The 26,367-nt window shown below is 41.9% G+C and overlaps 1 protein-coding gene across 1 annotated transcript in view; it reads right to left on the reverse strand.

The window, feature by feature from the left end:
• Window positions 1–26,367, reverse strand: part of RSPO3 (R-spondin 3) — a 62,972-nt gene that overhangs the window by 10,943 nt on the left and 25,662 nt on the right. Inside the window, exons 3-5 of the mRNA XM_040599172.1 lie at window positions 16,174–16,365; window positions 14,531–14,677; window positions 11,957–12,154 (exon numbers count right to left, since the gene is read on the reverse strand). Coding sequence (XP_040455106.1) covers window positions 11,957–12,154; window positions 14,531–14,677; window positions 16,174–16,365 — 537 coding nt within the window. The remainder of the gene's footprint in view (window positions 1–11,956; window positions 12,155–14,530; window positions 14,678–16,173; window positions 16,366–26,367) is intronic.

Genomic DNA, 26,367 nt, shown 5'->3' on the forward strand with positions numbered 1-26,367 from the left:
TCAGGATCTTCTCCAGCCTCCAAAAACTGAGGACTGTGGGGACCAGCAGTCTCTCTTTCCAACTGCCTTCTGCCTCCGGTTGAAGCAGCCCATTCTACACTAGTCAACTAGTATGTTTATGCTTCTCTTTAAAACTGTAGCTAATCACTTTTCTGCGTGCTCCAAGAACATTTACATTAGTCAAATGGAGAAACTTCTCACAATTTCTACAGATCTGAGTGCCACCTGCTTTTGCTAGCAACTCCTTAGATGCTCTTATAACATCTGAGGCCAACCCTGTAGCCACTAAAACCAATAATATTTTGCAAGGGTCTGGTATGTCATGCTTAGAAACATTTTACAGACTGTCATGCAGAAGTGGAGAAATTTCAGGGGCAAGAAAACAGCAAAGCTGGTGCACACATACTACAGTAAGATACTAAAAGCAGTGGGACGCTTTGTCCAAAGATTCCAGAGCAAATAGACCCTTATTCCGATCTCAACCAGAAACTATAAGAAGTTACTTAAAATTATTCATGAACTTTTGAAAATGTTACCCAAGATGACTCTATGTCCAAGAAGTGCTCTGAAAGAGTGAGTTGCTTTCAGTTAGAAAACAGAGGTTCCATCAACCTTAAGCCTGTAGCATTCAGAAGGATTCACAGAGACTCCTCCACCTCCGTATTGCATCTTTCACTGCGTCACATTTAAAGTTAAGAGATTTATCCATTGTAGCTATAGACCACTAGGGAAAAAAAAAATATCCAGCAACATAAAATGTACTGTGCCTGGGAATGTGATCCTCCATCTCAGTGACAAACCTTTTTTTCCTTTATAATACAGTCTTTTTGTATGACTTCCTCAGGTTCCACAACTGTAAAATGGTGATAAGAGTTCCCTACGTTTGGTAAGTGCTTTGGGATCTATGGATAAATCCATTGCTGCTTCAAATCAAAGTCACAGAAGTGGACAGAGTCCTCCTTACTTCAATGAATTTTTTTGGAGAACCAAACATGATTCTTCAATCAAATAGAGAGCTCAGGATCCTTCTTTACAGAGTATCGTTTTCTCGCTCATGCTTAAAGGTAGCAGGGGCTGGATCACCCACAGGCATGCCCTCCCACCACCCACATCCATACAAGAAATAAAGTCAGTTCCTCTGGATTTAAATAAATTCTTCTGGTTTAGCAATGCACATTTCTCCTTAAGCAATAAACATCTGTCGTCTGCTATTCATTAATATTAATTATAAATGGTCACTAACTCATGGGATCCAAGTCCACCAGCTGAGATTTTTCCAACCTTGACCTTGTTAGGGTTTGTATAAAAAGTGTTCAGAAGGATCCTTCAAAGCTCAAAGCCAACAATATGTGTAATTTGCAGAGTACAGCGTTTAGATCATGCACTTTGAACAAGGGCAGTCAGGAGGGGTGATGGGGAGCAGGGGAGGGAGGGAAGGAGGGAACACCGAGCCTGAAACAGTGTTCCTTTAAATGCTTAAGAGTTTTAGGCCTTTCTGCAGGCTAATGACAGGGAGAAACAATGTCCATGATGAAACTGTCCCATTCATTAAACATTACTGTAAATGAAAGGTTGCATGAATTAAAGGTTGTTCATCTCAAGTTTCAGGAATGTAGCTGTGTTTCATGTCTGAAGCCTGTTTTCCTTTTAAATGGAGTTCTTCAGATGACAAATGAGAGAATTTCAGAAAGCAAATGCATGCTAAAGAACAAAGCAGAGACATAACTGTAGCTGTAAATCTTTATCCTGGGGCTACTGTTTGCCATATTGGAGAGGACTGGATTAGAATTGAGAAATTTCCTTACTGGGTCATTTTGCTTGTAAACCAAACAACAACTGAAAAATCCCCACAGTTAATTGTTACATTCTAACCTTTATATCACCTGTACATATTTTACTCATGAACTATTGGTTGTATTTTGCTACCATTTGGGATTTCAAGGAACTAAAAATAGAAAATTTAGGAAATGCTCCTTCTCAATTTTGCATGGTCACCACATCTTTAAATGATAAGGGTTGTTTTTCTCCCCTTTAATTTCTTGCCACTGCAAAACTGCTTCAACAAAAATTACTGAAAAATAGTATTTGTTTGCATCAGTCCTGAAAATGAGCTCTTTGTTTTCAGGCCTAAGCAGACAGGAATATGCCTCTCACGGACCACATCTTCATCTGCTCTTAAAATATACATAGCTTCATTGGCAGAGGGGTACTAGCTTCTCTCTCTGATGAATCAGTGTAACAAGTTCACTTAAATTTTCTGTAAGAAAATCAAGCCTTATACTCCTTCTATCACAATGATTCAAAGCTGATGAATGCAAAGAGGAACGTGAACCAATATCTCAGCAATGCAAATGACTAAACTGGACGGAATGAAAGGAAAGTTGTTTTCAGTTCTTTGAATCAGGCCCAAATAAAAGTCTGAGCTTAGTAAAGACAGCAGGAGGCCTTATATTGATGTAAATGGACAGAGATACTTGGATTTGTGCTCTGTGAATGTGCAGTATGCTGTCTCTCTGGAAGTCTTACAGAAGGCAACAGGCAAGAAAGAATTTTGTGGAAAATCTTTAGCAATTTTAGAAAGTGTTATGTAGTCCCTTGCTGGGCTGTGAAGCTGAAGTACTATACTTAGACTGTCTCTGATGGATGTTTGTCTAACCTCCTTAAAAATCTTCCATGATGGAGATTCCCACAACCTCTTTGCTGATCTTTACAATCTCTGATAATAACATTGGACGTTCTCATCTCATTGGGAATGCTCTGAAGCTCCTTTGGACCTTTATAAAGGAAAGCTATGGCAGCAAGTGTTTTCTTTTTCAAAGTTAGAGAGCTGGGAGGTGGCAGCCTAAGCGGCCTAAGGCTGCATCAGGTGTCAGAGCTGGCAGGAAGAGTGAGCTGAGAAGAGATGAGACTGGAGATGCAGAGACCTGGGTGGGGAAAAGCAAACAGAGCTGCCTGGGTGGGGAAGAACAGGCAAATATGCAGAAAGATGAGGAGAAACAGCAGCCAAAAAGTGCTCCTTTGTTTTCACCTTGTTACAAAGGAATGCTGAAATCCCTTCTTTACAGCTAGATCCAAAGTACTCTGAAGTCAACGGGATTTCAGTGGGTCTTGGATCAGGCTCTTAAAAAGAAGGGCAGCTGAAACACAGTCATGAATGGGTGCCATTGCCGTCCACGGCTGGCAGTGTTGTAACAGCATTGCTATACATGGAAGTGTTCCACAGACTGGGATTTAGCTGATTAAACAGCGCTGCATGTGTCACCATTAGACTTGAAACAACCACTGCCAGATTTACTCTGTAGCTCACATACCCCAAATGTTTTGCATTCTTGGGCTAAATTAGATAGACGTGTTAGCAAACTTCTCTCTTGCATTTGTTCTTCTTTTGAGGACACAGAGGCCAAACTAGTGAGAGGTTTAGATCTCCAGGTGGCAAAGGCTGGGTCAGCCCTGCTGTCAGCAGTCACTTCACTTTTACTTTATGGTAATATTGCCCAAAGGTGAGAAAACAGCTCAATGTGGTCTTCTGGAGAGTCACGAGAAAGAAGCTATGGATACATTTTCCTGTGGCACACAGCCTGGAAGGGGCTCATTTCCTCTTCTGGCTGTGACTAACATGTCTGTCCCTCAGAAAGAGCTCCTTCAGGCACTAGGGGTTAGGGCAAGGGCTTTGGAAGCATCAGCTGTGAGAAGTGATAGGAAGACCAGTGTGGAGAGAAAGATGGGTACGTGAAGATTGCAGGCAGAGCAAGGAAGTGATGTGGTGTCAGGGGGAACAATGCTCTGCTCTTTCACACGCGGTCTCTGCCCTGCGCTGGGAAGGGAGAACAGCCACAGTTCCCTGTTTGCCTCTCCCTGAAACTCAACAACACGAAGTCACCAAAGGTGAAGGTGCCATGGATGAGTAAAGTGCAGCTGTACCAGGGAAGAAGGCTAGACACCAGGCAGACCCCCGCGTGTTTGCACAACACAACTGGTAGTTTGTTTCAGGACTCTCTTTGACCTGCAACAGCCACCCCTCATCCCCAGTCCTATCTGCTATGGAGGGAATAGCCCCAGCTAGTCTGGATGCAAGCCAGAAGGTGGCCCATGGCCTCGTGGCCAAGGAGTGGATCTTTGCCTGCTTTCCTTTAGTAGTATGGACATAGCTGTGGATTTCACTTTCTAAAGCTGGAGCTGCTCCTCCCTATCCCAAATACTTTTATTCAAGAGGGAAGATTTTAGGCAGGTGCTGGAAATTTGGTGCTGAATGAATGCCTGGTGGGCACTTTGAAAGGGGAAGGAAGAGGAGTTCATGAGGGGTTTGTATTCCCTCCTGTTTTTCCAACAGAACTCAGGCATCTAAAAGATAGTCAGCCAGCCAATTCTGGAGCACAAGGAGAGACCAGAAGGGAAGAGCATAAAGAGAAAAAGAACTAATTTTTATCCCTTATTTGGTTTAGTGATCTGAGGAGAACAGCTCTCACATCGTTCGCATTTCAATAGAAGATTGCAATCAGCTTTTTTCTGATTCGCTTCACTTACGGGAACAATGGACCACCCATTTCTTTCTCATCTTTGACACCATTCCTGTTAATATAAGGTTGATGTTTACCAACAGCATGTCCAGCACATCATTTATAGCAAGCTCCAGGGAACCTCAGGGCAGCTGAGCAACCTCCCCTCTGCTACCAGGCCCCCCAGGACAAGGAGGAGACAGAAGGTGGGAAGAGAAGATCTGGCAGTAGGAGAGAACATCTCCTGAGGAGCACAGAGACGGTGTCAACCCAGCACCTTGTGAGGCTAAAACTGATTTTGATACCTGAGGGCCTGGCAGGCTGGTTTATAGACACAGCTGTTTTCAGCCTGACTGTTCATTGAGATGCATGGATTTCAGAGAATACAACCTTGTCACGTTACACATGTACACACTGCGTGCAAATGTGTGTAATACCAGCACACCATGTGTATGTGTTACTTGCTTGCATGGCTGATACTCATCTGTCAGAACTGGGAGGTATGATAAGAATTTAATGTTCACACTAACGCAAACAAAATAAACATACTTGTAGCAAACCACAATATTACTATTAATTAGTTCAGATTTTAAGGTCTTAGATTGCAGGGAGGAACCTAATAAGACTTTCAAAACTTCCCGTGGTTAAATTTTGAAAATGCTATGATTAAAATTTAAAAATGGCTTTTCCCAGCCTTTTCAGCCCTTGAACTGTAGAGCCAGTGCATTCCTCTACTATTAGCTATTTGGGATTCACAAATTGCTCCGATTCATATTCACCCTAATTTTTCCCACTTAATCCTTCCCACCCAGGTCTCTTTTCTGGACTGTGCCCATGTCTGCCAGCCTGTGGCGGTGGGCAGCCCCGTGCTGTCCCTGCCCGGCCTGGCTCAGGGTATCCCCAGGACGCCATTTCACTTCATGTTGCAGCTGGAGATTCCCAGTCTCAACAGCCCCACTCTTGGAGGCTGGAAATGTGTTAAAGTTAAAGAGTCAAAACCCCTGCAAGGAAAGGAAATGAGAGGTCCTCTTGGCAGCAACAAACAGAAAATAAACAGCCAAACTCTTCACAAGACAGATTCCTCAATTATAGTAACTCAGGCTTACAAAGGCCAGAGTTACGACCCATTGGCGTATGCAGTATATAAACACAGGGATGCAGTAATTAGCTTTGTGTTCATTTTGAGGCTTCAGAAGTCCTGTGACCTGCCATGGAGTAAGGTCGTTAACCATAACCACACTGGTGACCTTCACACAGGACACCCCGTGTCTCACAGTTATACGAGCGAACTGTGCACTGTGATGTCTCCGCAGCTCACATGCTCCAGCCCTCTTGTTTTAAATGCCACTGAGCTATATACATAGGGGAGAGGATGTGACTTGGGATGAGATGTGCTTAGAGTATCTTACTTTCCCACATAGTAACACTTAGGACTAAATGTGATTAAGTAAAAAGACTCAGTATCAAAAATATCCAGAATTTCCCCCATTTATTTTTTTTTAATCAGAAGATATTGTTTCAAAACAGTAAACTGAGGAACTACTGGACTGGTCTGGGCCTCCATTGCTCTGGGAAGAGACTTTTGTCTTTGATGTGGGGACTGTATAGGGACATACTATTCAAAGCTTGTTCTGTAAAGGGCAGTTCACCTTTGAATAAGCAGGTGTACAACCATTACTAGACGTTTATCAAGAAACACAACAAAACACTGCTTTAACACTGATTTTGCCAACACTAAATGTAGTTAGTATTGGGAATGAGTATTTTTCAACTCTGCTTTTTGTGTTACTGTGGCTGACCTATGGATTCCCTGAAACACCCTTGTCTTGCTTACAGAGTCAGCCTGGGTGAACCTTGGTTTAGATTTAGCTGTGCTGCGAATTCATTACTGTGCAGATGGAGAAAATGTGCCCTTTAATTTAAAAGTTAGCAGGTAAAAGTCCAGATCATTCACACTAGGCTGTCCTTAACAGTCATTGGAAAAAAACAGGCACTTTAGGAAGGAAATTAATTTGCCCTTCTTAGAATCCATCTTACAGTGTCATGGATCCCCCTTCCCCAGGTGCAGTATTAATCCTACCATTAAAATTACCCTTGCTTTGACAAAAACAACTAATTTTTAGCTGTCCAGCTTAACTGCAGTGAATCACATCATGCTCTTGCAAAGCCTATGGAGGCTTGCCATTCCTTGTCTGAATACTCGGATAGCAAAACCCTCTCTGAAAATCACGTCCATGTCAAATTCATATCATCCAGTGCGACAACAGAGCCCCACAAAATGCACAAGCAACTCTTCCAGATGCCTGGAGGTCCAGAATTTTTGTGGAAAGATGGGTATTATCCCATGAATAAGCACATTGATGTGGCATATATTTATGCAAGTCTAAAGTGGCTACATAGGAGCTTCTATGGGTTGTGAAGATCATGAAACACTGATTTTGTGTGCCATGATTCAAAGCCTATACAAAAATGTGGTGAAGAAACTCCCACTGATTTCAAATGGCTTCCTTCAATATTGTACTTCCATGTACATTTTAAAATGTAATGCAACTTACACATCTTTTATTTTAGTAGGGGCTTTCTCTTCCTCTGTTTTGCCTGGGACATTTTAACTGACTGTTAATGAAATTGTGCACCTCAATCAGAGACCAACTGCAGAAACTTTTCTTTGTGAAAAATACTAAAGGGGCAACTTCACTTTAGATTCCAGAGCCCTCTGTTCTCCATTGTTACATGGATCCATATGGCATCAGAGTGTGTACATTAGGGTGGGTAATTTAATGAGTTTAAGTGAGTGAGTGAAATTAGTTTGTTGCCTAATGGTTTAAGTTTGTTAGTATTAAGTTACATTGTTTTTAGCTAAAGACAATTCTTGATGAATGGCTTGGGATTTTTAGCTGAGTGGTAGTTTTGGAAATCTGATGCATGCCTGATAGAATTCCTTCCTTACACCATAGACAACTGACAATATTTTCAGACATGATCTGATTAATATGCTTGAAGCATTATGTGGACATGTATCAATAAAGAGTAGAGGAATTAGCTCAAAGGAACAAGAGAGAGTACCTGAGACTCAGTTCTCTAAGCTATTCAAATCAAATCCGGATTTTTATATTCACACATATGCAGTGCAGGATAGAAGCATTTATTTTACTTTATTTCCAGAAAATATATCCATTTACTGATTAGAACTGCTCAACACCAAATCCTGTTCCCTTGGTTCCTTTCTGTTCACCAGTTTGCATCTAGAACTCATCTCAAAGACGCTGCTTTCTCTCTTGCTCTTGCTGTACACTACAAAAAATATCACAGCATAATGTCTGTATTCGCCTTACAGCACAATTAACTGACAAGCTACCTTGCCTCCAGAGGGTTGTAATCTTGTGAATTTTGACAAAAATCGCCCCTCTTCCTTTCATAACACTATCCTGCTTTTAGCCTCTACAAGGTGGCAATTCCTAACTCCACCGTGAAAAAGAAATACACTATTCTACATTCATCCCACTATGTCTTCATGTCTAATGCTTGAATTTTTGCCAGTCAGGAACAGGAACTTTCTTTGGCCAGTGTTTGCATTTAACATTGATTCTCTTCATTGAACATCCAAATGCCATCCACATTCAAATGAATCAATATATGAACAAGCAACAACTGAAATGTATTGTTTATTTGTTTACAACAATACAAGTGTGTAACCAATGTAGCCTATCTATTGCCTTGCATAATACCCAGCTTTCTAAGTTGTCTTCCTTGTTCATAACCACACAGTCTTTTGGTGAGTGGTTTTAATCTCTTCAAAGTGATCAGAACATGTTCTCTGAAAGCACTTAAAACTGTCTGCTGTCCATGGGGTTTAGTTGGGACTCAACAGAAAGTCATACGGTGAATGTTCTCTTCCTGGCAGAATTACTCATGCATGAAAACATGCAATTCCTTCCCCACAAATACTTTTGTATGCAATTCTGATATTTGTCTGTTGGCTAGTAAAGGTCAGTCTCACACATTTGCAGACAGCCGTCCAAAGGGACTTGTGTTTGGCCAGAGCACATTTGAGGCAAAGAAATAATATTGATGGATGATTTGCAGTGTTTCAAGAGCTCTGTAAGTTATGCTTTTCCAGTACATCTATTGGCCATTAATGGACATGGCTACAGGAAACATGTGACTCTCGAGATATGTCTAGCAGTGAAAGGAAGGAACCAAAAAGATGTTAAGTGTGGGAAGGTAAAGGTAACAGTGCATTGCACTGGGGGAACAAAACAAAAAGTGTGAGGGAAAGAAAGAAAGAAGAAGAAACTGGAACTTGAAATCATACAGTCATGCAGACTAGGAAGAACTCACTATCATAGGATTAAAAAAGGAAAATTATGAAATACATTGCACTGAGGTTTAGACGAGGCTGAACTATAAAAGGAGCCTCTATGTCAAACACATAGGAATTGTCAGAACACACTGGAATCAACTGATTTAGTGCTAATATGAGTAAAAAGAACCATTTAGGCTAGTCAGGCTATTTGTATCCTCATTATTCCCATTTGTTTGTATCAATACTGAAAATACTAGCACCTTCTCCCAGTAAAACTTAATTTTATAGCTAGTGAAGGAAAAAAATAAGAGTTGTAATAGGTCTTGCCAGCTTTAATGACACACCAGCAGATGGAAACAAACAAAAAAAAACCCTCTTCATCTGTTTTATCTTGTTTTGCATAGCAGTTCCAGAAACATTTCCTTGCTTCTGTGCGATAGCAGAGACTTAACTGACTAACATCCTGTCTCTGACCTCAACTCCTTGAGCAAAGTCATTGAGGTATCTGTGATGAGCATACCCCATCATCATGTGGTCTTAGCCCTAACTCCCTCGGCCACAGACATCTATTCAACATGGAAATGGCAGAGGCTGACCAAGCTAACTCTGTCTTCATGGCTGTAGAGAAAAGATTAGCAGCACTGTTAGTAACTGCTGGGTGTGCTGCTAGACTGCAAAAGCTGATGCTGTGAAAGCTAAACTCCAAAGTAGTGCCTGAGCAGCAATGGGGAGTTGTACAATACAAAAGACCATTTTCAATACAAGCATATTTACTTTCCCTTCCCTTTCCCAAAGTGTTTTTTTTTTCATTACCTCCTTCTGCACTCACTGACTGGACGCAGCTAGCAATAAGAACAGAGCCTGGCTTGGTTTTTCATTGAATTATTCTGTTGTTCAAAGAGCACAGCGGTTTCTGTCTGTGTAATAAGGGACAGTGGCAGTAGAGAAGACGTTGCCTGAGGGTTAAGTTGGGAAGCTTCATTTCCCTATTCCAGTAGGAACAGAAGGAAAACTTTTAGCTTAATTTTTGGTTTTGTGGTTTGTCACCATAATCTATACCTTAAAGCTGTTTTAACCTAATGTTTTACGTATGAATTTCCTCAGGTTTATTAATTTTTTTCTACTTTTTAATTTATCTCCCTGTGAAGGTGTATGAAAATGAATAGGACAGACTTTTGTGGATATTGAGGAGTATATAGTGGTGGATTCCAGAATTATTTTTTTTTTTAAAAAAAGGGTCTCAGACATAGACATACAAATCCCAAGGCCATGGGTAGACTTGAAAAATAGGTTCCGTCTGCCTGCATTGGTTTCAAAGGAACTGTTTACTGAGTGTAAAACAGGCTAGAATACAGTCTGTGACTTGCTCAAAAGGAAGGGAAAAAACCTCCACCTTTAGGCACACTGCAGAAAAAGAAAGCAGAAGATTCATGATTGTGAAGAAATTCTTGCGGTGCACAGTATTTTTTAGCTATGGTTTGGCTCAGATCCCATAAAACAAGAACTGACAGTAAAATACGTGAGTAGTTTCTTCTAAAGTACTTACTACGCAGGAACAGCAGGCATTTCTCAGAGAGAAATGTCCAATCTGAAGAGATTACCAAATTGCCATAAGCAAATACACAACATTGTTGCCACCTCAAAAAAAATTTCACAGTTCCAAAATTACAGTTCAGTCCTATATTTTTAGCTCTGGCAAAATTAGTTTTGGTACAAAAAAAAGACTCTTCTCCCAGTTACAGTGGGCTAATAAGAGGCTCTGTTTCAAGTTGTGCCACTGTGCAGGAGCAGAAGCATGCATGGACATTTTGGACATAAGGGGACCTGTAAATAGCTTGCCATGGCTGCTCCTCTGAGGCAGTTACACCTCTGTAGCTCTTCAAAGCACTGCCTGACAGAAGGCGGAGGAGGTGACATCTACCCTATATATTCCCATAAATTGGTAATCTACCCAGTTCTTGGGTGAGGGGGAGACACCTGTAGCTATCTCATTGTAATGTTATTTCCCTTCTCATGAGTTATATCCCTAAGGAATAAGCCAACTTTCAAAAGGGTTACAAGCTCCAAACGTCTTTAACGTTTCGATAAGTAGTCTGCAGCAACCCTAGTGATCATTTAACAATGAAACAGTAAGTTACTACTTGGTACCAGCACCTCGTGCTGGCTCACAGATGTTCACACCGTGGGCAGCTGCTCCACTTGTTCCAGTCACCTGCAAAAGGAGTGAAGCCTTGCTTTTGGATTGGGAGAAAAGTGGGGAATAGAAAGGATGGGGAAATGGGAGGGATGGGGAAAAGGAAATATTCCACTGACACTCCTGTGCCCACCACAGTAACTGTGCTGCTGACAGAGCAAGAAACTTCCATGCTGCAACAGGGGGAGAAAAGGGAACAACAGAACAACTATCTCTGGTGGAATTTTTATAAATTATTATTTCATAGACTTCTTAAGCATCTCCCGTTCTTAACATGTGGGATGCCATTCACTAGGTGCTGTGATGGGGAATAAGTCCAACAAGCTGGCTTGCATGGAGGGGCAGTTCTGCTGGCACCCTTGCTTATTGGGTGAAACCAAGTGGAGTTTCCCTTGGCTGCCATGCAGTGTTGTGGTCTTTCTCCCATGTAGGGATTCCATGAGCCAGATTCAGGTGGCAGGATCAGGCCACATTTTTCAGCCAGAGCTAGCAGAAAGAGTTCAAGGTGGGAGAGAGGCCACAGTGCTGCAATTGCAAGACTTATGGGTCTTACCTGTAGGGAAGTATAAAATAGGAATCAGTTTGGAGTAATCCCATGGCTGAAGCATGAAACTTGGTTGCCTGATACCCAACAAACAACTCCCACCATGACATGTTTTACAAGGATCTTTTGGTTCTGACCTCCACATGCAACCCCTCATCTTGGTAGCTCTTTCAGCAGAATCAAGAGAGAATGTGCTTTCCCATCCAACCCACCCTGTCCTCTCTAGATCACACAATGCGCATTTTTTGAGCAGCATTAGGACTTTATTTACTCCAGGCAAGAGCACAGTTTTCTCCAGCCCAAAGAACGCCACTTCACTGGGAGTTTTAGTGATGCCTTCGATCGAGGCCTGGGGATTCAGAGTTATTAAACAAGCACAATACCAATCTCATATTATGATGATGATAACGTGGTACCTTTTCCTTCCTTCTGACATCTCTTTCTTTGTACAATACATTTTCTGCTCTCGCTTGTAGCTGGGCAAGGATTGCCCCTTGCTGACGGATGCTGTACGATCTCTCTGACCCTTACTTCATTTCCTCTTTTGAAACCACATGTTTTTCCTTTCTTTGTGCAAGGGCTCCATGGACTCCACTCACTAGCTTCACAGTGCACTGCAATAAACATAGGACAAGCTGAGCCTGGCCAATATCTTTTTTGTATACACAATGCATACGGTACATTAATTTAATTCTTCATCAGCCGAAAGGTGGCAAAAATTAATGGAATTAATCAGGATTTGCAGCATTGAATTGACAGAAACTGGACTGCTGAGGATATACTGTACAAAATAATGTCAAATAATTATGTCAGTTACTATTTTGTACATGCTGTTTCATATTTCCATTCCTAAAATGGGGCAACAACACAATTGGTCTCAATGAAATCAGTTACTGGGGCTTGTTCTGAGGTTGCTTTGGTTTTGTGGAATTAAACGTTATTCATGCCTATGTGAGAGTGCAGTCACTGGGTCAAGCTGCTGCAGCTGGTCTCAACATTATTGAATTTGGAAATCAATAGAGTTATAAAGGACCAACTGATAGCAAAAGGCATTACATTAAGAATCAAGTATCTTTGGTGATTTGCTGCTTGGTATTCATCTTAAATAGTGAAAGAGCCATCATCTGTAGCATATACAAGCTGTAAGTAGGCAAAGCAGAGGAGAATTTGGGTCAGGGGGGTGCAAGCTTTTCAGAAGAGTGTGGGTTACAGTTTCTAAACCACAGTGGTCTGAATGCACATTCCATACTATTGGGAATTCAAAAGATGTGCAGCTGGACATTTGTCCAAACAGTGTACACAAAAATGGGAGTAACATTGGAAGCTTGAAAACGTGCTCTTAATAACTATCCTTCCTTTGTGCCATCTCCTCAGTATCCTTCTCTTGATAAAAGACAGGGAGCATTTATATTTACTTTATGTTCACATGCGTGCTTAAGACTATAACCACCACTGCAGAAGGAAAGGCTTCCAGACCCTCTATAAGGAGGAATATGTAAGTTAACAGTTTTCTGGCTCCAGAATTTACTTCCAAATTTTTCAAAACCTGAAAATATAACTGACCTTGGGCAATCTCTGAGCCTTTCTCCAGTGAACTGTCATGTGGGTAGTTTTGTTTTTCATATTACACTGGAGCTCTCCTGTTAAAATAATTGGCCTTCACGTGTACAAAAAAGTTCTGTTATTCCTCCATAGCTTTAAATGGCTTTTCCTAGTTGAGACTGACTCATTGTTAAAGCAGCTAAGTCTACAGCACTTGGAAAAAGCCATCAAGAAACAAAAATGATCCCTTGAATTCCTTTCAAAGATGAAAGTCTTTGCTTGAAAATAAAACCGTAAAAAACATCACTACCACCTGAACTAATATATATTTGAGAAGGAAAATGCCAAACCACTTTGGCATTATTTTTATTCCTGCATTACTTCCCCTCTAAAACACGCAATACCAGGGAGAGCTATACGCATGATACTGTAGGGGAGGAGATTTCCATCATGGCCAGACTGTGCCTAAGTGCTCCCTGGTTGCTGGTGGCTGAAGAGGTTACCGCTTCCACCGCAGTTCACAGCCCTCAGCCACCACAATTCACAGCTGGCATACTAAAATAAGCTGAACCTTGCCGCAGCTTCAGCATGCCCATGGCGGGGATGCCAACTGCACCAGCCCAGAGGCAAATATATCACTAGTTCTGCTTTCAGCCAGAGGGATGGCAGAGGGATGGAGCAGACAGTTAGGTGTGGTGACCTCCAAAATTGCCCCGGCGTGAATAATTGGAGCTTGTGAGTCAGAGACTGAAGAGGTACAAAAGCAGGTCTCTTCTCTGCAGCCAGTGAGTCATAGGACCAGTGTTGCCAATCTCGTTCCTGCAGTGACAGTGCCACACTATTTGGTGTTTTATTTTAATCCTCAGTTTCTGGAGTCAGGTGATTATGCACATATACCATTTTGGGGTTTTTTGTGGGTGTTTGGTTGGTTTTTTTTTCTTAAAGTTTTAGTTTCTAGCCTTCGCCTTTGTGAAGGTAAGCTTCAAAATGTTGATGCACGCATGCTTTGAAAGCTTAGGTAGTACAGGGGAGCTAAAGCAAAGCAGTTAGTGTTTTAATCTTTTGACTACATGTGGAGTCTGGCTCAGGATTTCTGAACCTTTGATGTTAGTGGTACTGCATAAGACTGCAACAGAGCAAGTAAGACATGGATGTCGTTCTACCTCAGGGCAGACCAAACAGGCCATATTTCCTGAGGCAGAATTGCCCTTAGTGTCAAGGCTGTGTTTGTGGGGCACAACCAAGCTTGTGCCTCTTGTGAAATGTTTGGAAAGACTTGGAAAATACCGTGAGTTTGTTGTGCTGGGGAATACACCTTCTGATACAGAACATTTCCATTTTAAGTTAAGGATTCCTTGGTTGTGTAACTGATCTTTGGACTCCTGCCCTCCCTAGATTCCCCATCCCCTGTCAGAAAACCAGGCAGGACATGAGGGGACAGGACTTACCGATGCTAGTGCACTCCATTGTGTGATTGTTGGCTTCCAGCCCATCAGGGCATTTTTCAAGGCACTTTCCACTGTATAAGTAAAACCCACTTTTACACTTTGTGCAGAAGTTTCTGGTGAAGCAGGTATCACAGTCAGCTTTACACTCTGAAATGCAAACAGTAAACGACAATGTTGTTACTCTTTGCCATGAAACACCATGGGCTCTCTCACATATACCAGAACCACACAATTCTAGCAATGTTAAAGAATCTTCAAAGGAAGCAAATTATATTTAGATCTTCTTCATGGCCTTTGCACACAGTGATGCCAGCCACAAGTGACCTTGGCACGAGTGAGGGTTTTATAAGGGTGGCCTGATGCTGAACGGCCTCACACTGCTTGTCTTCTTGCAGACCTATGCAAATGGAAGACAGAGCACAGCATGTCAGAATAACAGCATACTGCTGCTGCCCTACACTGACACAGCACAGGTACTAATTAACCCCACAGGGTACGGTACTGGGCCAGTTCCATGCTATCTGTCTCCATTCATCTGGGAGGAGTAAAAATATGCCAGAATTTAGGATCTGCTTAAGACTGTTTTGCATCAACTTCTTTTTCTTTTTTTAAATGAATCCCTGATGTTCAATCAGATGTCCTGTAGTTTTCATGTATTCTCCATAGAACTACCCCAAATTGGCATTAGTGGTGTATTTCCCAGTTCTTAGATATTTTTAAAAGAAATACATAAAAACTTGTATGGCACAGCTCATGTCTGAAATGCAAGGCCACACACTGCTAAAAAGTGAGCAAATACTTTACAGTGTCAAGTTACTCTGTAAGACTTTACTCTGGGGTCCATTCATTAAATAATTTTTATTACCAGGTAAAAACTGGGAGAGTTGCTTGGCCATCATTCTTATGTTTTTATATCACCTGCGGGATTAAAAATAGTTAATTCAACAACAAAAAGAGGAGTGGGGAGGACATTACAATATTTTCCAAGTCATTTATGGTTCAAAATACATAGTGAGGTCAAAATGTTGCCCAAGCAGTAAAGAACAGAGCTGGGTTCTCTGTCTCCCAGCCCAGAGGCAACACGAATCAGTAACTTCCCCAAATCAGGGTGACACCTGGCCAGCTGCTACAGGCGTTCAGAGGACTACACTGAGTGTGAGACACGCTATAAAGAAACCAGGGCAAACTGCATCCTCAAAGAATGCCACCTGCTGTCTTGTCCCCTTGTCGCAAGGGTCAGGAGGCTAAGGGCTGTAGGTTAAATGGCTCCAGCCACCGAGATTCATCATCTCTCCGCCCTCACTCTTCAGAGCTGCCACCACTCCCTCTTGCTGCTGGAGGGCAGCGCCTGGTGCCCGCTGGCGCATCCCTTTCACATGGGATACAGAGGAGGAGACCATCACCTGGGTCTTAGGCAGGTCATTCCTGCAGAGTCAGGATGCCTGAGCTTTAGGCTGTTTTGTGATCTTTCACCTTAACTTCTTGCTCAGGTTAATATTTACTATACTGTTATAAAAGAACTGAACAAATAAAGACACAGCCTGTCCATCTGCTTCTCCGTTGACTTGACTTCTAAGGGAATGCAGCATTCAAGAGAGAACAAACAAATCCATGAATCCATTTCCCCTTTCCCCAGCACTTACTTGCACACTTATTAATGTCGGGATACCGTGTCCCGTAGTATCCGCTTGGACATGAGGAAAGACATACTCCAATCTGTTTCATGCCAATCCTTTCCAGAACAAAAAAGAGCCTGGGCTTACATGACAGGCATCCGTTGTAGTCAGAACACGTAGCACACCCTCCTTGGCAACCCTGGCTCACATTAGGATGCACTGAGAAGGCAAAGATTAAAAAGGAAAAAAAAATGGTGAGAGAACAAGATATTAGACAAGACCGTGAAATAATGATTTCTCTGTACTTGGAAGGATGGACCATCTACCCCTCTGACAGCTCTTAAAGATTGCTTCATTTTTTTCTTGGGTCTCTTATGACCTGACATTTCATTTCAGCAATTATTTCACCTGCATAAAAATGAGAAACTCGGCTGATGTGCTCACATCTTGCAGAAATAATTAACAGTAAATTACATTTGAAATAGATTTTATGGAATGGCAGCATCCTCGAGAACAGTTATTTTTCTTTTAGTTATTTTCAGTGGCTTTTCTGACTTGTATGCACTTGGTTCAGCAGGAAATACATGTTAACTTATCTTTGCTTTTCCTAGATGGATGATTAAAAATCAACCTAGTGTGTAATTTCTTTCATTGGCTAAATGCCATTTGATTGAGTTCTGCTGTGCAGGAATATGCCCTTGTAAGATCTGATGCTAATTTGCCTTAACAAAAAGACACAGGAGAGCCATCCTTCTCACCCTCCTTCTTTCCCTGGAATGTTCTCTCTGGCATGTTTTTAATCTCTAACAATTAAAACCTGATGTTCAGACTTAACTGTGGCATTTACCCTGCTGCAGTCCCAGCATGCAGCATAGGTAGGATTATATTTGCCTTTCAGTTGAATTGTTCTAATTCTTCAGACAAGGAAAGGAAAACTTATTACACTCACTGCTTAAGACTATTCAGCTCTTTAGGGACTTGGGGGTAGCAGAAAAGAGGATGCTATTGCAGCCTATCTTTTCAGTAGCAAACATTAATCAGTGTATTCCTTCTCAGAGGTAGAGCCTAATGTTGTGCATCCTTAGGTACTTTAGAAGCTGTTACCTACTTTTAATTCCTTCTTGGTTGCATTCTTAAATAAGTGTTGGATCTGAAAAATACTTCAACATCAAATAACTCCAGACCCCGTGCCCCCTTTTTTTTGGCCTCGTGTTATATGAAAAACCCAGGCATTTTTCTAAGTGTAAGCTTTCATCTCTCAGCCTGAGACACCTGGTTATATTTCATATGTAAGAGAAACCAGTCTTCATTTACATTTGTAAATACTATTTGTAAAAACTGTTAGGTTCCTGTTCTGCCTTCTGCTCAGTTCAGTGATAATTTTATAAATACATACATGCCATACAGTTTGATTGCCTATTTTAGTGTTTTGATCTTATTTTTACCTGCAGATATTGCTAAATGGCTTGCATATGCAATGAACCTGCTTTTGTCAGGTCCCTTCTGTGGATCCCTTGGAGGCAGAGCAGAAGCCTGTATGAATTCATGGCTTGAAGGCTGGTTGAAAGCCACCACTCTCTGCTACCTCAGGAGCATTTACCTGGTGGCAGGGAAGTTCAGGAATACCTCTGTACTTTGTTCCTTTACAGTTTTGGCAGAAAAGACATGGCCCATGAACAGGAAAAGCACTCCTCTATGCTCTGAGGTTTTGATGACCAGTTCCTCAACCTGAGAATCCTCAGGGAGGTCAAGTTCACTTTTCCTCTTTCATTAACAGAATGAGGAATGAGGGCTATTTCTCTCAGTAGGGCTGAACACGTAGGAGAAGAGCAAACTTTGGCCTTGCTGCAGACAAACAATTTAAATGAGAATATAAGAACCCAATTCTCTGTGCTGCCCAAGGCACTCACTTTATGCAAAACCTGGAGGAACATGTTTTTACCACCAGACACCACTACTATGAGAATAAACAGCATTCTGCGTAGTCAGAAACTGCAATCTCAATTCAGTTATCAGACTTGCTTTCAAGACTCTCAAAAGACTGAGTTCTCAGTAAGTATGGCATATTTTTTTCTGAGAAGATTCCAAAGATACAGAGTATATTGATCTTGAAATTAAGATCCTGAAGAATTGTCTTTCTTTTTAAATTTAAGTAAATGAAAATGTCCGTGTCTCTCTCTCCCCTGTCTTGTGGCTCTTGTATGAAGCTACTTTCAAAGGCAGGCACAGTAATGTGATCTAAGAAGCTGACATTATTTAAAAACTACCTGTGACTTTCCTTCATTAAGTCTGACAGAGGGAAGAAAAAGCAGCTGAAGTACAAAATATTTGTCGCCAAAGCTGCTGTATAAAATATGGATGATGGGAACTTTTGATGGGAAACATATTATGTGTGAGCACCTGTGACACATCGTTATGAGTAGATTCTTTTGACAGAGAAAACATTATGTGCAACTTCTCTGAGGTCAAGCTGTGTGTGTTGAGCCCTTGAGACAGGCAATACTTAATTATTGAAAGATGATAATTCTCTGTAGCTAAGATCTATTACATGGCCAACTTCCATCTCCTTTTCAACTCCAGAAGTATTAAGTATAAAATAAAATGTACTCCCAGCCATTTTCATAATTTCTGCCTCCTTTCATGCATCCCAGATACATCCCATACAAATAACATGGCAAAAAAGGAAGCCTGTAGACCTAAATGGAGAATCACATTGTCAGTATTACAGAGCAAGAAGTTAAAATATGTAAGTCAAGCTCCATTTAGAAGTTGATTTCATGCCATGTTACAACTCAATGTGTGAAGCAAAACAAGCTTCTGTTCTTGAAAATGTATAAAACAAAAGCCTCGTTGAAGAGTCAGAATTGACATTTTAAATGAAGAAAGAATTTTTTTCTCTTGAAAGCTAATAAAGGGATCCTTTTTTGATAGTCCCCTATTGTGCCTGGCATTTCTTTGACCCCTATACCTGTGTAATAAAACTGTCTCTCATTGTGCTTGCTCTGAATGCTAGGAAGACCCTTATTCTGGCTCAGGCAAGGAGCAAAGCAGAGACAGCTGAGTCCAGAAACTGGTACTGTTTGACAGCACAGCACTGGGCTTTGTCATTGAACCTGGGAGAAAATAAATGGTGGAGGAGAAATATTCAGACAATGAGATAGCATGTTTGAAATAAGGCATCTCCAAGCTCCAGCTGAAACTCTCTTTCTCATTACCTCTCAGTCTCCTCCCTCTCTGGCTGAGATCCAGGCATTTTCCTGATCCCTGCAATGTAGAGGCCAGTCCCTCTCCTCCTGCAGAGGCCAAGTGGGGTCAGAGGGATTCCAGAAGGAAACGGGGCAAACTCAGGCTCTGAAACATCTTCCTGCCGCAGGGAGGGAATTTATCACTGCTGGCTACAGAACTGGCCCTTACTATTCATCCCTCATTGCAGCGAGGTGTTAGTTGCCTGCAGATCTCAAGCACTCCAGCAATTGCACACCATAACCATAAGGAAGCAACCAGAAGTTTTGCCCCTTGTTTCCCCCCATATCAGACAGTGTGAGCTCAGAGTTTAAGTGATGTGCCACAACAAGCTGGGAACACAAACCCCATCTGGTGAAATCCAGCCACGGTACACCTGGTATAAGCATGCATTACTTCAAATTTCTACACTTAAGTCAACAGTAGAAATGGGTAAGTAATGTATATCCACTTTAAGAAACACTTTGAAGTCCACAGGTGAAAAAGCACTAGGGAAGGGCAGACTGCTCCTGTTAGCCAAAAGTTTAGATGTGGTAAGAGGGACAGAGAGGTCCCGTCTCTTGGCAGAGGGGCAGGTGCTGTGGCCTCGTGGGTTAGGCTCTGGCTGCAGAACCAGGAGATCTGGGCTTTAGCATTGCGAATAGGTCCAAGAAATGCTCTTGCTTGTAACCACTTGGTCTTTGATGCAACCTGCTCCACTATAAAGACAAAAAAAAATGAAATAGAAAAAATTCTCCACAACCCTCAAAACTGACTTCGATGAGGATGAAATATTTTATGCACGGGCTGCTAGAAGCAGTGTCTTCCATTAGACATAACCCTACCAGCCACCAAGCAGTCTGCCCTCTTGTATTCGAACACTTTTTGAGCACGGTGAAAACCTAGGCTCTCAAGGATGAAAAATACAGCACAGCAATAGGCAAAGCAAGTGGTGGGAGCACAGAGACCCACAGACAAGCTCTTCCTCGTTGCTTACAAGTGGGTCAGCCAGGCCTGCTGACTCATCAGGTATAAAGGATGTATGTGCAGGCTCGTGGCTGGCTTTAGGTCTGGAATCCATCCCTCCATTTTTCTTCTTATAAAATCTAAATACTGGGGATCAGAGAAGACACTAAGATAATCTTGAACCATTCTCTTCCCCTTGCTGGCCTTAAGCCTTTTTTGGCTTGGAGGCCTTTTTTTGTGCAAGCTGTTTGTCCAGATATTAGTTTTAAGCCTCATTAGCGAATGCAATCACTGGGGATTTTCCTTTCTCAGAATATTTTCCAAAGCCCTGCTCTGGAAACAATGAGCTGTGGTCTCTCTGTTAAAAATAGAAAGTTAGGGACAAGGAGCTGAAGTTGAATCTGAATTTATAATGATGAGACAACAGGAGATTTTGATGGCATGCAGCAAATAAATTCTACAACATTTGCAATGACATTTTTCTAGCAGCTACATTTTATATATAGATTTAAATTTATGGGATCAAACATGAAAATAAGGAAATGCAGGAGGAACCTGGCTGGGTGTATGTTCTGACAGCCAGGGGAAAAGCTTGGGGCAGAAGAATATTCTTTGCCCATTTGCTGCAGCTGAGATGCACTGTCTCATCACCAGTCTTCAATGACCAAGACTTCCATTTAGAGCTTTGTTCTTGAAATGGATGTGATAGACAAGCGAGATCCATCCCTGCTCAAAAGCTGCCACTACTCCTGGTTTCTCGGGCTTGTGCATTCTCACAGGAAATATTTTCACAGCAGAGCTGCTCTGGAATTCAGCCTCACTGGTTGGGCTGCCCCTTGCCGCAGGACCCAGGCCCTGCCTTGGCTTTACCCACCGTGCGGCACCCATGTAGGCACTAGCCCTTGTGGTGGAGGAGATTTGGGACAGGACATCCCACGGGTTCTCATGTCACTTGATCACTCCATGCATTCACTGGCAATCAGTTCGCTCTCTTTCACCTAGTGTGAAGCAGCTGCCTGTGGCAGTGGCTTGAAAACAATACTTCATCTAAAGCAGAGCTACTCTTAATCATGCACACCATCCTCTAGGCAAAGGCAAACAGCATTTGGCAGTGAGCTGTTCTAATGAGGAAGTCATTAAGGAATTCAGATTGCAAACCACAGTGTATTTCCTCAGACTCTTTCTTGGACAGCATTTCTCTGTGTGGAAATGAATTAGAAGCAGAATGGACAATGGTGGGGCAAAACCACTGAACCAACGTGTAGGCAACGTGTGGCACAGAGCGAGGAGAAAGCCCAGGAGTGGTGGGACAGCACTGGGAGAGCACATACACATGGGTTTGATAAGTTTGTGTTATCACTGCTAAACAGATTGGCAGCCTGGGCCAAGATGAAACCTGAGCTCAGTCTTGCAGGCTAAGCTCTGCTTGATTGCTTGGCCTTAAATCATCCACAGGGAAGCAAGGGACTTATGTGTTGTGATGGGGCAGCAGCTGGGCTCTGCGGGGAAGACAGACCCATACATGGCAATTGCTGCATTGGATTTGCCATTTGTTTTCTGGGATGCAACTGAACTAGTGGTGATAGCTGAGGGATGTAGACTCCCCATCCAGCCTCACCTGGATCTACAGGAGTCTGAGGTGGCCTTGAAAGCAAAAGGAGGAGCAAAAGGGGAAAAGAGGAAAAATCAGTCTAAAAGTCTGCTGTTAAAGGCTTAACATATTCTGTTTCTCTTTGTGATTTGTGCTTCACAAATACTTTGAGATTTCTTTCTATGAGGATGATAACTCCTCTAGAGATTTGTCTGACTTTAATTTTACTTCGGAACATTGCTGCCTTCTGTGGTACAAAACACATTAACAAAGAAGATCCTCAAGTGTCCTCCGGTGTTTGGAAGGAAAAAGATCCCATAAGGACTGAAAAAAATATTTCTTCCAGCATCTGCCTAGATTGACAGAGTATTTTCTTCCTCAAGAGGCACTTCCCATCTAAGGGAAAAGAAACCAACCTATTTTGTTCACCAAGTGTCAACAGTTCTAAAAAGCAACAGCAACATGAGTATGGGACAGTCCCACAGTCTCAGGGAGTATCCGTAACCATTTTGTAGTGGTGTCTGTGAGCAAGAAGGCCATCAGTCCAAGTGGCCAAGATCTCACTGGGGAATGCCTCATCATTATTAAACACATCTGGCAAAGTGATCCTGAAAATTAAGTATACTGGCTGCCAGAACACACTTCCCTTGAATTTGGTTAGAAAGACCATCAACAGGCTGAAAAATCTCACCAGGGGTGCAGAGTTTTATGCAGTCTCTTAGCGTCTTCAGCACAACAAAAATCAGCCACAGCAACCACAAATAGCTCCTTCTCATTCCAGAGAGTTTTGTAAATACACTGAAAAATTCTTTTCATGGAGAGAGAAGGGAAATTGACTTTTTTTTCCCATGTACTATGGAGCACCACCAGAATTCAGGCATCCAGGAAGTTTAACCAGTATAGGAACCAAAGAGGAACCCTGAGGCAAGTTGCCTTTGATGGCAAAGGTAGGACCAGGTCATTCAATACCTTCACGCATCAAGTTCTAAATCCTATAAGCAACTACAGGTCTTACTTTTAAAGTCAACTGTAGCTGTTTCCAAATACCCAGCCTTCAAGACTATACTTTATAAATCTAATTTAAAAATGGAAAAGTGAATTACATTATCTCGTCCTCATTGCCTAGATAGGAAGACCTGTTATAGAAGGGAAAGTTTGGGATCTATAAAGAGTAGTAACCTAACAGTTGTATAAACTAATACTTGTATAACCAATGTGTCATGACATTTGTCAGACTCAGCTACTTGCAAATAAAGCACCTGTGCCAAGATGAAAAAAGGAGGTGTGAGTTTGGAAAGAGATTATATTTGATGCACATATATTTAGACAGTATTTTAATAATCTAATCCTGCAACATGCCATCATGAAGATCCTCAGCTGATTTTACACTTTGCATGCACACAGAATTCAAAAAACAAAGGTGTCAACATCACTGTAACTCCCCTGACTCCCCAGTCTCTTCCCTACAAGATATACATACTTCTATCCAGTAAAAAAGCACAGCTGTATATTGCACATGCTCATTCTTTGAAATATGCAGTCTTTCTGCTTGATTTTCTGCTTGATGTTAGCATTCCATCTATTGTTTATGCTTTTCTAACAAAGTTCACTGGTGCTCAGGTTGTGCTGGTGGCACTAGAGCCTTCCTCCTCCCCACACCCACACCCCCCAGCTTGCTTCTCCTGCTTCGTTCCTTTAACATACTAGAGACTTTTATTGTTGCGTATTACAGAGATGCTCGTGTACTTCCAAGCTGTATAAGGATCACTCAGCTTGTACTGTCAACATTACACAACTACAGTAGCATTTGCAAGTTTCTCGTTTCCCACAGGGTCTTTTGAGACTGGAGTTTTTCTCTCAAAGTTTTGTTTCAGAAACCACAGAAAGAACAGCAGGATGTAACAGATTTTACTTTCCATGCTGGGGACTAGGGAGAAGGGTTTAGACAGCAAAAGCCTGTAATCCCGTGTCAAAGCTATGATTTTCTACTACCATGTTTACAGCGTTAAAAAATTAATAAACCAGACAGCAAGCCAGCCCACTGCCTTGGCATTGCTCAGATGTGCCTTTGGTCAATTACTTAATATCCTCTCAATTTTGTGTATTTTCCTGAGTGGAACTGATCAAAAGTTTGTACTGAATGAAATTTTTTTTTTCTGTGTAATGATTAAATTCATACCATACTGAAGCTAACTAAAAGCCCTGAAGTATGTTGTTTGCAGTGGAACTGGTCTGGACTGATGCCTGCAGACATTAAAGCAGAACCTGTCTCTTTAAATTCAAGTTTCACGTGAAGATTTTAACCCAGATTGTAGACACTAAGGCGTATCACAGTGCTTGAAGGTCTTTAAAAGTTGTTTTCTACAATTTGTAACAAGCTGAAACTCTGATACCGATTTTTCGTAAACTAAATACGGTAAATCCTTCAGGCTGACCAGACCATCTATCTGTCAGTGACAAAAAATACTGTCCAAAATTCCAAGTTTAAATTAATGATGAAAATCCTAGATCTACCGACTGTTTGTCTGCTGTAGTGCTGTGTAGCTGTGTAGCAATGTATTTGCTCTCAACACTCCACAACTGATGACCCAACTATTTTCACCTTTCCCTCATGCCACTGGGACCCATCACAGTGTGGAAAAAAATAAAAAAAAAGATAAGTCAAAGGTTTTTGAGTGCAAAGCATGAACAGTATGACATGAAATCAAATTCAGGTCTGATGGAAAACAGACAAAAGACATCATCACCAGTCACCTCGGACTCACTAAGTCCTGGCCCACCAAAATCAATGGCAAAACTGAGGAGATGGGGGTGAGGATTTCACTGGTTTGTTAATTGGTGTTAGGGTAGTCCATGGTTCAGAGTACAGTTATCTGATTTTTAGAGGGCAGTGCGATCAGTTGGCCTGTTTTGACTGGGATTAAGTAATAGGATGGGCAAGATTTAAGTAGGCGTCTGATTCCTGAGAAACACTGTTCAACAGCTCGGTGTGCCTGGCTCTTCTTGTGAAGTAACTATGAATGGCACGTAGTTAGGGCTTGTTTCATCACCCCTTCTGCGCACTACCCTCTCTTTGAAGTCTGAGCCTTCCCCTCCCAACCAGCTTCACTGCCTCACATGCTGACCCACATGAAAGAAATTTAGCACTCACACCAAGCACCATTCACTTCCCCCAAACCGTAATACATCTAACATCACTGCAGTGATGCACAGCAGGCAGTTTGAGCTAAAGCCACACTAGGAAGTATTTGAGCTGAATTCTTGGGGTACTGGTGATGAAGTCAAGGTTATCATCCATTTTGTGTTTAAGCAGGGAGACAGTTCTTTTTCATGTGTGGATGTACCATCACTCCATCACTTCTCCGAGGATTTGCGTGCCAATCAGTTCAGTTGATTGCAAGAGAAAATGTATTAAGATGAATTAAAAATGCTTGGGTGTTGTTTTTTTTTTTTTTTTAATGTAACATCTGCAAAAGTATGTTCTTTATCCCCAAACCAATTAACAGTATAGCACTGACACATCAAACTTTCCAGACAGTGAAATTAATTGAAAGCTGGTGCACAGACTGTATTTGAAAATAGAAATTGCATACTGTGTGGGGCTGTTAGTGACTGTGGTAGCCAGAGGCTGCACAGCCCTGGTGAGCTCTGTGCAGCTGCGCAGGTACATGGCAGGCAGCACCGCTATGGCATCAACAGTCAGTAGCCGTTCGGTCACAGCTTTCCCTCTAAAGCTAGTTTGCCTGCAGCAATCCTATCATGCGTGTTAGTGGCCTGAAGAGGTTTGGGCAGAGACCAAAATGCTCTGTTCTCCCCTTGTTGCCACCTCCAGTGTAGAGGACACACCTCACGGCTGCTGGGTCAATGCAGGAGGAAGCCAGGTCCCGCGTACCCACCTTCACCGGCACTGGTCCCGCTAAGAGGAGCCCCATGGCCACCACCTCCCTTGTAACCTAAGGCTGAAAGCTGCCAGGCTGCTCCAGCCTCTTGAGGATGCCCTGAAGAGGATGTGCAGTAACTGGGAAATCAGTTTAATTGATTAAAGGTCTCTATGAATGTTCTGCTCAGCCCCAATGTCTGCCCGTAAGGAACACACCTATAGGGGATAATGGGAATGCTATTTCACAAAGAGGAGATTTTAAAAGTCTGATTTGTGTAAAATTGCCATAAAATGCAAAAATTTATGAAATATTCCACAAAAGATTAGAAGATAATCTGTTTCACTTCATTGGGAATAATTGGTTTCTGTTATTTAAAGAATAAAAAAAAAAGAAAAGACAAAATTATGTCAAGGCTTTTTTACAAAATACTTCTATTTTTAAAAAGTGGGCAGGTTCTAATGGAATTACGTTCTGTCAATGATCCTCTGAGTGACTTTGATTTGAAATAACAATAGTAACAACATAAAGGTGATAAGGAATGGTAAAATTTAGAATTTCAAT

The sequence above is a fragment of the Falco naumanni genome, chromosome 6, assembly GCF_017639655.2.
Source record: "Falco naumanni isolate bFalNau1 chromosome 6, bFalNau1.pat, whole genome shotgun sequence".
NCBI lineage: Eukaryota > Metazoa > Chordata > Aves > Falconiformes > Falconidae > Falco > Falco naumanni.